Source organism: Ammospiza caudacuta, chromosome 2, assembly GCF_027887145.1.
Source record: "Ammospiza caudacuta isolate bAmmCau1 chromosome 2, bAmmCau1.pri, whole genome shotgun sequence".
Classification (NCBI taxonomy): Eukaryota; Metazoa; Chordata; class Aves; order Passeriformes; family Passerellidae; genus Ammospiza; species Ammospiza caudacuta.
In genome coordinates, this window is record NC_080594.1 from 35213011 (window position 1) to 35227544 (window position 14534).

General features: G+C 56.2%; 2 protein-coding genes across 3 annotated transcripts; one reads left to right on the forward strand and one right to left on the reverse strand.

The window, feature by feature from the left end:
- Window positions 1-5326: 5326 nt before the first annotated feature.
- Window positions 5327-6455, reverse strand: LOC131554579 (thyroid hormone-inducible hepatic protein-like). Of its 2 annotated transcripts, none has more exons than XM_058800072.1 (2): window positions 5993-6455; window positions 5327-5702 (listed from the first exon to the last, which is right to left on the reverse strand). In XM_058800072.1, the coding sequence occupies exon 1, from the start codon at window positions 6410-6412 to the stop codon at window positions 6011-6013; it is 402 nt and encodes a 133-aa protein (XP_058656055.1). In that variant the 5' UTR covers window positions 6413-6455; the 3' UTR covers window positions 5327-5702; window positions 5993-6010. The 2 variants fall into 2 exon arrangements, with proteins under 2 accessions (XP_058656055.1, XP_058656054.1); XM_058800071.1 differs by having other exon boundaries at window positions 5327-5707.
- A 5531-nt stretch (window positions 6456-11986) lies between these two features.
- On the forward strand, window positions 11987-13076 carry LOC131554699 (thyroid hormone-inducible hepatic protein-like). The gene is made up of 2 exons (XM_058800250.1): window positions 11987-12406; window positions 12697-13076. The coding sequence occupies exon 1, from the start codon at window positions 11987-11989 to the stop codon at window positions 12386-12388; it is 402 nt and encodes a 133-aa protein (XP_058656233.1). The 3' UTR covers window positions 12389-12406; window positions 12697-13076.
- The last annotated feature ends 1458 nt before the right edge of the window (window positions 13077-14534 follow it).

A 14534-nucleotide genomic window follows, 5' to 3' on the forward strand; every position in this document is an offset into this window, starting at 1 on the left:
GCCCCATCTCTAATGGATCATGGGGAGGTCTCCCCAAGGGGCCTCAGGGGATGAAAGTCCCACCAGCATGGAGAATGGTTTTCCTTTTCAGGCTAGGGGAAGACTGAAGTGTCTGAGCTGTTTGCAGGTGGTGTGCCAAAGTTTGATATTTGGAAACCTGAAAGTGCCAAACTCCTCCCTAAAAATGACTGTTGCATTTTCCACCAGAGAAAAAAGATAAATAACTGGAGCACCAGTGTCTGGCAGCTCCTGGAATCCAGTCACAGTATTTCAACCACCCATCCCTTTTGTCCCTGGGATCATTTGTGTCTGGCCAGCAGCAGAAAGACATTGGATGTGCTGCAAACTGGGGAGTCTTGGGGACAGTGTGGAGCTCATTCAGTTGCCTTTGTTTGCTGATACAGCTTGCACCAATGTCAATTGAGAAAGACTAATACGGGAGGATGTTTCTGTTGAGCAGTGAAGTGCAGACTCAGAATTCCTGGGATTTGGGGGTGTGATGCAAACATTATAACACCACACAGCTGATGGGGCATGAGGACAAAGTATTGTTACCCCTCAGCCAGCTCTTCCTTGGCACTGCGTGTCCCCAAGCTCTTACCTCAGAGACGGGAAGTGCAGGCTCAAGAGCTGGACTGATCTTCACTAAGGTTGATCTGCTCCAGGATCTGGCTGTACCTGCGGGTCAGGGCCTTGGTGTTTTTGGTGAGGTCTGTCAGAACTTGCTGCAAGCCATTGACATGATGGGACAGGCGTTCTTCCAGATTGCTGTCTGCACCCTCATCTAAGGCTGGGTCTGTGTCACTGTCGGCACCGCTGGGGCTCTGGTCACCCCCAGAGGCCAGGCCTTTCTCCACCATGGGCTTGATGGCCTTGAGGAGCTGGTAGCGCTCGTAGAGGTCCGTGCGGCTCTCGGCAGCCGGGGCTGCCCCCTCCTCCTGCGGGAAGACCCCTCGCAGCAGGCTGGGGAACATCACCTCCTGCTCCATCTTCTGCGTGGCTGAGAAGTACTGCTCCATGGCCCTTCTCCTACAGCTCTGGCACTGCTGCTCTGGGCTCTTCTCACAGGCTCACTGCTCCCTGGCCCTGCGGGGGCTTTTTATGCAGTGCTGGGGCACGGCCCTCCCCTGCTGTCCTCCCCTGCCAGCCCTGCTTGGGCTGGATGCCACGGGGCTGCGCTTGGCTCCAGCCCAGCTGGGGCTCAGCTACACCATGTCCCTGGATCTGTGCAATCTCTTCTGAGCCACCCCGTGGCCTTTGCCTGAGCTGGCCGGGGGTCCCACTGCATCCCTGTGCTCTGAGTGTGGTGGTGAGGAGGTGCCTGGGGTCTGCCAGGTACTTTCCAATCCTGCCCTGTCACCACTGTCCTTACCACTGCTGGAGGCCCAGGATGGTGAGTCCAGCCCCTTCCCCCAGGGCAGACGGGTTGCAGGCAGCACCATGGGAAAGCTGCCTTGATCTGGGCAGTTTTGAGGAGTGAAGAAGGAGAACAAGTAGTGGGTTTATCCAGAGAATGTGAATTTCTTATGTGCTCTGCCTGAAAACTCACCTTCTTCTGTGCTGGCCTGTTGGGTCTCACCCAGCCCAACTGTGGCAGCTGGCCTAGAGAGTAATGCTGCTAAAAGAAGGTGATAATGAACAGGTGATACTTTCTGAAAATGCTTATAAAGGAGTAATATGGCCAGCAGTAGGATTTAAAAGTGACTACGGAGTTAGAAAAAGTACTTTTAAAATTCAGGAGTTGTCAGCTGAGGAGAAACATGAAGGTTCCAAGTCTGAAGGAGGGTCCTTGGAGGGGCAATGACAAGAGTCAGAGACTGTGGGGCCCACCCCAAAGGAGCCCCGCTTTGGAGTGTTCCAACCTCCACCCAGGCCTGGCAGAGCATCCTCCTGGTCAGGTGCTGTGACCAGCCTGCAGCCAGCTCCTGGGCTGGCAGCAAAGGGGATAAGAGGCACGGACAGGGACAGAGTCAGTGCTGGAGAGGTTGGAAGGCACCTCTGGAGCAATGTGCTTCAACAACTGCTCAAGCAAGGTCAACAATGGGACCATTGGATATCTTTGAGAATGAAGATTCCACCCCCTTTCTGGGTACCCTGTGTCAGTGTTTGAGCACCTTCAGTTTTAGGAAAAAAAAAGAAAGGTTTTCTCATGTTTCAATGAGATTTATTTTGTGTTTGAGTTTGTGCTTGCTACTCTTTTCCTGTCCTGTCACTGAAGACCAGTAGGAAGATTGTGGAGTAATCTCTTGACCGCCATCACATCTTTACAAACACTGATCACAACTTTCTCAGTCTTCTCTTTCGTAATATGGACACCACCAGCTCTCTCAGCCTTTCCTCATATGGAAGATACTCCTTCTCTTCTGCCACCTTTGTGGCCCTTTACTGGACTCTCTCCAGTATGTCCATGTCTCTCTTGTACCAGAAAGACCAGAACTGGACACAGCACTCCAGGTGAGGCCTCATCAGGGCTGAACAGACGGGAATGATGCCCTCCATCCACTGCCTTAGCCCTGAGCACACCTTGCTGGCTTACAGCCACATTGCCTGACCCACAGAGCCAGACCAGAGGTGAGCAGGTGTGAATTTGTGGGCTGCTTTCCCCCAGTATCAGCTGAGGAAAATGGTAGGCAGCAGTCAGTGGTACAGATAAGGCCAGAGCACCACAAAAATTGAAAGGCAAGGGTGTACAGACAGGGAACATGCCCTGTGGGAAGGGAGGGGAACTGGCAGCCCCCCATTCTTAGGGCTGGGCAGGATTTTTGATTAGGATGTCTGGGACTGGTTAGAAAAGGGAATTTGGGGTTTTTTACTCATTCAATATTCTGGATCAAAACTGTGCTTTATCTCTTGTCTTACTCCCACTGAGCCCAGTGCCAGGTCACTGCTCTCTCATGGATATGATGTCCTTAAACAGATTTAAAAGAAGTGCTGCCACTCTGATTTGCTTAAACAATCTGGAGGAAGATCTTTCCCCGTGCTGGCCAGCAACAGTGTGGGTACAGAGCCAGCACCCCCTGCCACACCAGGATGCCTGATCTGCCCTGTCTGCCCACATCCCCCTGGGACCAGGGCAGGAACCTCTCACCAGCTGTGGCCAGCAGCAGTGGCCAGCAGCAGGGCCCTGTCAGGCCTTGGCACATCCCTGGGGCAGCGTGGTGCAATGCCCTGCAATCAGAGCAGGCACAAGGTTCCTGTGGCACACCGGGCTCGGAGCCAGCTGCAGGGACAGCGGCTCCCAGAGAGAGGCCCACGGGTCCTGGGGGATGCAAGCAGCCCACAAGACGTCAGCAAACCCTTCCAGCTGCCCCAGGTCACCGGCCTTTGGGGACATCCTGCGTCACCCACTGGTCATGTTCAAGAGCCATGGTTGGACCTTCACCCCGTGTCCTGCTGTGACACTGCCCTGGGGCACCAGAGCCTCTCCGGCTGCTGAGCGCTGCCCAAGCCCAAAGCCATGGCTGCAGGGGACTGCAAGTGTCCCTCACTGTGACACCAGCAGGCTTTGACCCCAGCCACCCACCAAGGCCCACACAGCCACTCACTCACTGCCCCACCAGCAGGATCAGAGAGACAATCAAGGGCAAGAATGAGAAAAGATGTGGGCTGAAATAAAACCAATGTAATAGGGAAAGCAAAAGCCATGCATGCAAACAGAGCAAAGCAAGGAATTAATTCATCACTTCCCATGGGCAGGTGGGTGTTCAGCAATCCCCAGGACTGCAGGGTCCATCACAGGTAATGCTGACCTCAGAAGACAAAGGCCATCATTCCAAGCGAGGCTCACTTCTTCCCCACACTTTATATAGTGATGTGTTATCGTTTGAAATGTCCCATGGGTTGGTTGAGATCAATTATCCCAACAGTGTTTCCTCCCACATTTCCATGTGCTGCAATCCCTACACCAGAGTGGCAATACAGAAATGAGAAAAGAAAATTAACTCCACAGCTGCCTAAACCAGTACAGCCAGCAGTGTTCTCCAGGGAACACAGATCCCACCCTTGAGCAACAGACAGATAAACCACCAGAGGGACATTGCCCCCTCCATGGTTCTCTCCTCAGCAGGAACCAGTCTCCATCCATTCCTTATGGTTCAACACCTGTCTCAGCAATGAGCATGGAGTCCAGGGAGCTCCAAAGGCACAGCTCCATCATGTCCCAGCCAGAGGTGCCATTGCAGTGGGGCTGGCCGAGGACTCTCCCAGTATGCCCCTCATGCTCCGTTTCCTCTGGATATCACAAGACTGCAACATTGCCCAGACTGAGGAGAGACAGAGAGCAGATGAGCTCTGAAATCCTCCCTCTGTCTGGAGGGAATTCTGTTCGCCCTCAATAGGGAAACTCGCTGACTGGCAGCTGCTTTCCTAGAAAAGCAGGACTCCTGGGTGCTGGTGCAATGAGATCCTTGGGTCCCAGTGGCCACAGAGCTGGTGTTTGGGCAGCCTGTCCTCAACGCACCATCCTCCCTGGGTAGCCAGGCCAACTCAGGAGAGGGAAAATGTCACCCCCATGTCCAAATGACTATGTATCATCCCCAGTGCCTCCTGCTGAGACATCTCCCATTACTCTGGATGTCCCAAACCCCTCAGAACTGTCCTTGACCCCCCTTGATCCTGGCCATGGCCCTTTCAGAGAGGGCACTTCTGGGTCTGGCCTCAGCTGCCTCCACCAGAGCCCCCAGTCCCCTCAGCAGTTCACACCCCCACAGCTGGCTGGAGACCCTGTCCCTGCTGCCCACGCTGGGGCAGGACAAGCCAAAGCCAGAATGGTCTCAGCAGCTGAGAGAAATGGCGTGATCAGGAGAGAGGAGATGGGAATCTCCAGTGTATCCAAGGGCTGGGGTGTCTGTACATGGAGCTGGGATCTTGGGGCAGCTGCTGCCTAGAGGGGCTGAGACCTACAGCTCTGCTGCCCCTCACTGTTGCATGACTGGGCCGAGTGCTGGGCAGACCCACATTTTTTGTGCACAGAAATCAGGCATGAGCTTTTGAGATGTTGCTGTCAACAAAGGGATGAAACATTTCAGCCTGAGGCTGGTGACACAAAGGAACAGGTTGCCCAGTGAGTTTGCACAGGCCCTGAGGTTCAACATAGTCCTGAGCCACCTGTTCTAGTGCAAGATGTCCCAGCACACAGCAGGGCATTACACTAGGTGGTCTCTGAAGATCCCTTCCAACCCAAACAATCCCACAAATTTGGGACTCTTTGTCCCATTCATATTTCCCAGCATGGCCCTGGAAAGATCCCACCCTGCAGAGCCAGTGTCCCCCTGCCATTGTCCCTGGGGCACTCCATGAGTGAAAGCAGCACACTGACAACACTGGCTTCCCAGGGATTCTTTTATTAGAAAAAACAGTGGGAAAAGCCCTTGGAGTCCAGGTACCAGCTGGAAAAGGGCTTGGCAATCTCCAGGGACTGTTGGAAGTCGAGGAGACAACACAACACTCGCAATTTGGTGCCACTCTTTGAAAATAAAGAGGAGGCCATGAGCCTGCAGCACTTCCAATGGCCTTGCCAGCACAGCCAGATGCTTCTTCCGATGAGGATAAGGCACCATCTGGTTCTGCAGTGCTCACAGCCATCTCCGGTGCCGGGGCCAGGAGATCCCATCAGCTGCCAGGGAGCGGGGTATGCCAGCGGGACTGGGGAGAGCCTGCAGTGGTCAGCCACGGGGATGTCTTGTGCTTCCTGACACCAGCACCTGTCCTGCAACAGCAGCATTCCTTAACTCCAAGGATCATCCCAGGGGGACACAAGGACCATCAACCCTGAGTCCACAGACCCTGAAGCCCTGCAGTCTCTGCACAGAGCAATGGGCCAGGCTCGCTCCTCCAGCATGGAGAGGGATATCCATCCCCAGCTGAGGGGACAGCCCCCATTCCCAGGCCCTTCCCAGCACATCCCCACCCCTTCACTGCTGGGCACCTCTCCCAACAGGGAAGCCACCCACTGTCTTGCTGCCCCTGGACTGTGCATGTCCCCAGGTCTTACCTGGTGGCCAGGACAGGGTCACCAGCTGGGCTGCCCCTCGCTGAGGTTGATCTGCTCCAGGATCTGGCTGTACCTGCGGGTCAGGGCGTTGGTGTCCCTGGTGAGGTGGGTGAGGACCTGCTGCAGGCCAGTCAGGTGCTGGGACAGGCGCTCCTCGAGCTGGGCATCCTCGGCCCCGTTGCTGTCCAAGGATGTGTCGCCGTCGGTGTCGGCACTGCTGGGGCTCTGGTCACCCCCAGAGGCCAGGCCTTTCTCCACCATGGGCTTGATGGCCTTGAGGAGCTGGTAGCGCTCGTAGAGGTCCGTGCGGCTCTCGGCAGCCGGGGCTGCCCCCTCCTCCTGCGGGAAGACCCCTCGCAGCAGGCTGGGGAACATCACCTCCTGCTCCATCTTCTGCGTGGCTGAGAAGTACTGCTCCATGGCCCTTCTCCTACAGCTCTGGCACTGCTGCTCTGGGCTCTTCTCACAGGTTCACTGCTCCCTGGCCCTGCGGGGGCTTTTTATGCAGTGCTGGGGCACGGCCCTCCCCTGCTGTCCTCCCCTGCCAGCCCTGCTTGGGCTGGATGCCCTTGGGGTCGGGCTTGGCTCCAGCCCAGCCGGGGCTCGGCCCTGCTGTGTCTCCCTGGCTCTGTGCAATATTTCCTGGCCCAGCCTCCCCGTGGCCTTCACCCGAGCTTGCCGGGGGTCCTGCTGCCTCCCCATGCCAGGAGCTACAGGGTGGTGGGCAGCCAGGAGGAGAGGTGCCCAGGGTCTCTCCCGTCCTGTCCTGTGTTATCTCAGCGCCCCAACACGTTCAGTCCTGGGGCCCTCTGCCTGTGGCTCGAGCTCCTGTGCCCAGTTTGGGAAGGCTGCAGGGGACAGTCACCTCCCCTCGTTCCTGCTGCCATGCGCTCAGGACGTGAACACTGCGGGGACATTGAGCAACTCCTTTAGCACACACAGGGAAATCTGGAACACACTGGAAATTCACTGGAACATTGTCCCACTGGGTGTCTGGGGACAATGGAGCCTGCTGGTGACCAGAGATTTGGGTGTCCAGAAACATCCAATGCCCCCAAGCTCCCCCTGCATCCAGCAGGGATGTGGACAGGGACAGGGACCTGACTCCATGATGTGTACCTGCTGTGGCAGCAGCACAGTGCCATTGCTGCCCCCAGGGGATTGTGGACATGCGTTCCCTGCCACTGTTGCTATTCTGGGAGAGCAAAAGCCACAGCCAGGGCACCAGACAGCATTGCCTCTCCCTCCATGTCCCTGTGGCATGTGGAAATCATGGACAGTGCTTCTGTGTGTGGAAAGCCTCAGGGGTACCTGGTTCCTTTTTCAAACCTTGGTGCTGGCAGCTCTCCCTCTGTCCCTCTGTGTCCCAGCCCTGCCACGCACCCTTTGCCCACCCTTTCCACACCTGTCCTAGCCCCCCCTCTTGCCCCTTTCCTTGTGTCCTGGCATCTCTTTGTGCCCTGCCATGGGGCCCATTGCTGCACCAAGGAGTGTGGGTGCTGCTGGCCCCGTGCAGGTGCCAGACAGAGCCTTGGCCACATCAGGGCACCTGGGCTCCTGCAGAGCTTCCTGTTCCTCCCACTGCTTCCCATGCTGCTCAGAGCGCCTTCCTAGATTGTTTGGGAGTGACAGATGCTAGGCAGACTCCAATTTCCTCCCAGCCCATTATCCTTGGGACTTGCCAAATACTCTTGATGCTTTGGGGACCCCATTAGCCAAACATGTGACACCAAATCTCTCAGAGCCCACTGGGAGACACTGGCTACAGCTGGGGAGCTGCCACTGCCAGCAGGGATGTCAGGAGTAGGAGGACAAGGACTGCTGCTGTTGGAGCACAGCTCAGCCACCACAGGGGCTGAGCATGGCTGGGCTTGGGCTGAGCTGAACTGGGGTGACCAGCCCTGGTTTGGGGCCCTGGAGAGGCGGCTCAGGATCTGAGCACTGATATCCTCTGCTGCCACAGACCCCCAGATTTGGGCAACCTCAGCCCTGACCTGTGGCCCTCCTGGCGGGTCCAGCCCCTGTCCCAGCCTCAGCTCAGAGTGCAGGTCGTGCCACCACATGTGTCCCCAATGTCTCTGTAACATGCCGGGCACATCCTCCTTTCTTACCCCTCTGTGGCACCAAGGGAGGGGAGCGTGGCACCATGCTCAGCGTATGGAGCTGGGAGGAGAAGGAAGAGGGGCACAGTCAGAGTGACAGCAGTTGTCTTGCCAGGTCACCATGACATGCGGTGGAGCCCTGCTCTCCTGCATGGGCTCTTGAGTGGCACCTGAGTGGCAATGGGAAGGGGTGAACCAATGAATTCCTTCTTTTACTTTGCTTACTTTTGCAGCTTTTGCTCTTCCTGTGCAGTGTGACAGTGGTCACAAGGGTTGCAGACGAAGAGAGGAGGCGAGAATGTCGACCTCGTGTTCAGAAGGCTTTATTTATTATTTTATGATATATATTATGTTATGACTATACTAAAATAAATAGAGGAAAGGTTCTCAGAAGGCTAGCTAAGCTAAGAATAGAAAAGAATGAATAACAATGGTCTGTGTTCCGGCAGAGAGCAAGAGCAGCTCTGCCATGAGTGGTCAGTAAAACCAAACATCCACAGGAGACCAATCACGGATCCAACTGCTGCATTCCACAGCAGCAGATAACCATTGTTTACATTCTTTTTCTGGGGCCTCAGCTTCCCAGAAGGGAAAATCCTAAAGAAAGGATTTTATGAAAAGATGTCTGTGAGAGTGCAGCTGTCTTCATTTCTACCCACGACTTCTCTTTTACCCTCCCCAATTCTCTCCCCCTTCCCACCTGGAGGAAGTGACAGAGCACCTGAGTGGGGCTGAGCTGCCAGCAGGGCTCAAATCCTGATATCCACAGTGAAGCTCCAGCCCAGGAGCAGATATGTCCTCCCCTGAGGCTACTCTAGAGGGACACTATGATGTCTCTGAACCTTCAGGATGCTCCATGGCAGCCCAGAAGTCCTGGGAGCGTGGGGCTGCCAGTGTGTGCAAACCTCAGTGCAGCACAGGGCAGCCCAGAATGCCAGGAGCACCCAGAAAAGGAGAAGAGGAGCACAGGGTTCAGGTTTGAGGGGGAGACGCCAGGTGGCAGAATGGGCACCTGGCTGGGCTAGGAGGGGACAGCAGGAGGGGACAGTGGGAGAGCTGCCAACACTGAGGGTTGCAAAACAGGGGAAGGAGCCCATGGCCTTTCCCAAAATAGAACCAATTCCTCCAATTGGCACATACTGCAAGATAAGAAGGGACAGGAGTCCTGGCCATTGACCAGCCATGGTCTGGAGTTGATGCTCTGGGACCCCCAAGCCAGGTCAGGCACAGGACAGGCCTCAGGGAGTCTGGGCCAGGAGCCAGGGCTGACAATGAGGAGGAGTGCCCGGGTTCCCTCCTGTCCTTTCCTATCCTATCTCAACCCCCCACCATGTTCAGTTCTGGGGTCCTGTGGGAGCGGGCCCACCTCCTGAGGCCTGGTGTGCCCCCACTCCTCCCTGCCATGCACTCAGGATGTGAACACTCCAGGGACATTGAGCAGGCTCTGCCCATCACTGCCAGGCTGAACACGGCAGCAGACTCCAGTGTGGGACATCTCCCTGGGAGTGCTCTGCTGCATGGAATCCTGCATGGGTGTCCTGGGTTGACTATATCATGCTTTTATCCCCAGTAGTCTTGATCCGTTCATGCTGAATAATAAGTTCTCCACCTTTAGGACGTGTTGCAGAGAGTGAAAGGGGCAGAGAAGAAGCAGCAGTTTGTTTTCACACACTGCACTCACTCCTCCACATTCCTGCTCCTGGGCTGTGTTGTCTGTGGATGGACAGACAGCGGGACAGAGCTCTCCTTTGTTTTAGTTAGTTTAGCTAGCTGAGGCAAAGAAGTTCCCTGGCCTGTGGTGTTTTTTCCCTTTCTCTGGGCCTGTTCAAAGCTGCTCTGGCCTGAACACCAGCAGGGCACTGGCAGCTCACACCTGGGGCCTACCGGGCCGGGCCTGGGCTGCGGCATTTCCAGCGCCTGAGGGACTGATCAGAGACTGAGTGAGCTGAGCTGCAACCCGGGGAGGGGACTTTTCTCAGTTTGTAATATCTTTTGGAGCGGCAGGGGGTTTTATTGTTTAACATTGTTTAGCTTTTATTGTTTAATGAACAGGTTTTTTTCCACTTTTCTTCAAGGCCGTATTTCCTCCCAAACCAGTTGGGGGGAGGGACCAATTGAATCTGCTTTCCTAGAGAAGCCCCTCTGGGGGTTCTCTCCCATATTTGCCCTGAATCAGGACAATGGGTCATGAGGACAGAGATGGGACCAAATGCCACAAGGGGATCTGCATCCATGGGACTTAGCTTTCATGGCCCATAGCGGAGCACAGATGGTGCTACCTTCACACCCATCACCCCATCCTGGAGTGGAGACCACGGCTGGTCAATGGCCAGGACTCCGGTCCCTTCTTATCTTGCAGTATGTGGCAATTGGAGGAATTGGTACTATTTTGGGAAAGGCCACGGGCTCCATCCCTAATTTTGCAACCATCAGTGTTGGCAGATCTCCCATTTTCCCCTCCTAGACCAGCCAGGTGCCAATTCTGCACACTGGCGTCTCCCTCTCAGACCTGAACCCACTGCTCCTCTTCTCCATTGCATGGTCCCCAGAGGCACAGAGAGGATTTGGTAAATATTCATATACCAAGGAGAATGAGCTGGGGAGCCATCAGAGTCTGCTGAGGCCCTGTCACCCCCAAACATTCTTTCATGCTCCCTATGAGCAACTTGGGAGGCGGTGGGGTGAGAAAGAGAGCAAATCATGCGCTGTGTCCCTGTGTCCCCAGAGCCCTGTCATGTGCCTGCATCTCCAGGAAGCTCCACAGGTGCCCTGATGTGGCCAAGGCTCTGTCTGGCACCTGCACGGGGCCAGCAGCACCATACTCCTTGGTGCAGCAATGGGCCCCATGGCAGGGCACAAAGAGATGCCAGGACACAAGGAAAGGGACAAGAGGGGCGGCCAGGAGACGTGGGGAAAGGGTGGGCAAAGGGTACGTGGCAGGGCTGGGACACAGGGGCACAGAGGGAGAGCTGTGAGCACCAAGGTTTGCAAAAGGAACCAGGTACCCCACAGCCTTTCCACACACAGAAGCACTGTCCATGATTTCCACATGCCACAGGGACATGGAGGGAGAGGCAATGCTGTCTGGTGCCCTGGCTGTGGCTTTTGCTCTCCCAGAATAGCAACAATGGCAGGGAATGCATGTCCACAATCCCCTGGGGGCAGCAATGGCACTGTGCTGCTGCCACAGCAGGTACACATCATGGAGTCAGGTCCCTGTCCCTGTCCACATCCCTGCTGGATGCAGGGGGAGCTTGGGGGCATTGGATGTTTCTGGGCACCCAAATCTCTGGTCACCAGCAGGCTCCATTGTCCCCAGACACCCAGTGGGACAATGTTCCAGTGAATTTCCAGTGTGTTCCAGATTTCCCTGTGTGTGCTAAAGGAGTTGCTCAATGTCCCCGCAGTGTTCACATCCTGAGCGCATGGCAGCAGGAACGAGGGGAGGTGACTGTCCCCTGCAGCCTTCCCAAACTGGGCACAGGAGCTGGAGCCACAGGCAGAGGGCCCCAGGACTGAACGTGTTGGGGCACTGAGATAACACAGGACAGGACGGGAGAGACCCTGGGCACCTCTCCTCCTGGCTGCCCACCACCCTGTAGCTCCTGGCATGGGGAGGCAGCAGGACCCCCGGCCAGCTCGGGTGAAGGCCACGGGGAGGCTGGGCCAGGAAATATTGCACAGAGCCAGGGAGACACAGCAGGGCCGAGCCCCGGCTGGGCTGGAGCCAAGCCCGACCCCAAGGGCATCCAGCCCAAGCAGGGCTGGCAGGGGAGGACAGCAGGGGAGGGCCGTGCCCCAGCACTGCATAAAAAGCCCCCGCAAAGCCAGGGAGCAGTGAGCCTGTGAGAAGAGCCCAGAGCAGCAGTGCCAGAGCTGTAGGAGAAGGGCCATGGAGCAGTACTTCTCAGCCACGCAGAAGATGGAGCAGGAGGTGATGTTCCCCAGCCTGCTGCGAGGGGTCTTCCCGCAGGAGGAGGGGGCAGCCCCGGCTGCCGAGAGCCACACGGACCTCTACGAGCGCTACCAGCTCCTCAAGGCCATCAAGCCCATGGTGGAGAAAGGCCTGGCCTCTGGGGGTGACCAGAGCCCCAGCAGTGCCGACACCGACGGCGACACATCCTTGGACAGCAACGGGGCCGAGGATGCCCAGCTCGAGGAGCGCCTGTCCCAGCACCTGACTGGCCTGCAGCAGGTCCTCACCCACCTCACCAGGGACACCAACGCCCTGACCCGCAGGTACAGCCAGATCCTGGAGCAGATCAACCTCAGCGAGGGGCAGCCCAGCTGGTGACCCTGTCCTGGCCACCAGGTAAGACCTGGGGACATGCACAGTCCAGGGGCAGCAAGACAGTGGGTGGCTTCCCTGTTGGGAGAGGTGCCCAGCAGTGAAGGGGTGGGGATGTGCTGGGAAGGGCCTGGGAATGGGGGCTGTCCCCTCAGCTGGGGATGGATATCCCTCTCCATGCTGGAGGAGGGAGCCTGGCCCATTGCTCTGTGCAGAGACTGCAGGGCTTTAGGGTCTGTGGACTCAGGGTTGATGGTCCTTGTGTCCCCCTGGGATTATCCTTGGAGTTAAGGAATGCTGCTGTTGCTGGACAGGTGCTGGTGTCAGGAAGCACAAGACATCCCCGTGGCTGACCACTGCAGGCTCTCCCCAGTCCCGCTGGCATACCCCGCTCCCTGGCAGCTGATGGGATCTCCTGGCCCCGGCACCGGAGATGGCTGTGAGCACTGCAGAACCAGATGGTGCCTTATACTCATCGGAAGAAGCATCCGGCTGTGCTGGCAAGGCCATTGGAAGTGCTGCAGGCTCATGGCCTCCTCTTTATTTTCAAAGAGTGGCACCAAATTGCGAGTGTTGTGTTGTCTCCTCGACTTCCAACAGTCCCTGGAGATTGCCAAGCCCTTTTCCAGCTGGTACCTGGACTCCAAGGGCTTTTCCCACTGTTTTTTCTAATAAAAGAATCCCTGGGAAGCCAGTGTTGTCAGTGTGCTGCTTTCACTCATGGAGTGCCCCAGGGACAATGGCAGGGGGACACTGGCTCTGTAGGGTGGGATCTTTCCATGGCCATGCTGCTAAATGGGAAAGGGACAAAGAATCCCAAAGTTGTGGGATTGTTTGGGTTGGAAGGGATCTTCAGAGACCACCTAGTGCAATGCCCTGTTGTGTGCTGGGACATCTTGCACTAGACCAGGTGGCTCAGGACTGTGTTGAACCTCAGGGCCTGTGCAAACTCACTGGGCAACCTGTTCCTTTGTGTCACCAGCCTCAGGCTGAAATGTTTCATCCCTTTGTTGACAGCAACATCTCAAAAGCTCATGCCTGATTTCTGTGCACAAAAAATGTGGGTCTGCCCAGCACTCGGCCCAGTCATGCAACAGTGAGGGGCAGCAGAGCTGTAGGTCTCAGCCCCTCTAGGCAGCAGCTGCCCCAAGATCCCAGCTCCATGTACAGACACCCCAGCCCTTGGATACACTGGAGATTCCCATCTCCTCTCTCCTGATCACGCCATTTCTCTCAGCTGCTGAGACCACTCTGGCTTTGGCTTGTCCTGCCCCAGCGTGGGCAGCAGGGACAGGGTCTCCAGCCAGCTGTGGGGGTGTGAACTGCTGAGGGGACTGGGGGCTCTGGTGGAGGCAGCTGAGGCCAGACCCAGAAGTGCCCTCTCTGAAAGGGCCATGGCCAGGATCAAGGGGGGTCAAGGACAGTTCTGAGGGGTTTGGGACATCCAGAGTAATGGGAGATGTCTCAGCAGGAGGCACTGGGGATGATACATAGTCATTTGGACATGGGGGTGACATTTCCCCTCCCCTGAGCCATGCCTGGCTCCCCAGGAGGACAGTGAGTTGAGGACAGGCTGCCCAAACACCAGCTCTGTGGCTGCTGGAACCCAAGGATCTCATTGCACCAGCACCCAGGAGTCCTGCTTTTCTAGGAAAGCAGCTGCCAGTCAGCAAGTTAATGAGAATCTCCATTGTATCCCAAAGCTGGGATGTCTGGACATGGAGCTATCGACTTGAGGCAGGCTACGTTCCAGAGGTGGTGAGACGTACAACTCTGCTGCCCCTCACTGTTGCATGACTGGGCAGAGTGTTGGAAAGATTCACACTTAGTTGTGCACAGGCATCAGCTTTTGTGGTGCTGTTAAAAATGGGAACACACCCCTTGCGCTAAAGTGATTTCAGCATTTATTCTAATAAGGTCCAAAGCTTAGGGGGCCAGTGGGTTGAGCAGGAGCGTTCCAGTAGACAATGCCTCAGTGCCGGCACTGGATCTACTTCCTTTCTTCAGAAGCGATGTTCCCGATGTCCAGGTAGAGCACCACAGATTCATTGGCTCAGATGACCCTTTTTTTAAAATTTATTTTTGATCCTCCGAATGGTTTTCTGTTGGGATCCTTCATTTGCATGAAGGCTAAGGCACTTCATTGGCCATT

Coding starts and splice junctions, on each gene's coding strand:
- LOC131554579 (XM_058800072.1), bottom strand. CDS start 6,412: ATGGAGCAGTACTTCTCAGCCACGCAGAAGATGGAGCAGGAGGTGATG.
- LOC131554699 (XM_058800250.1), top strand. CDS start 11,987: ATGGAGCAGTACTTCTCAGCCACGCAGAAGATGGAGCAGGAGGTGATG.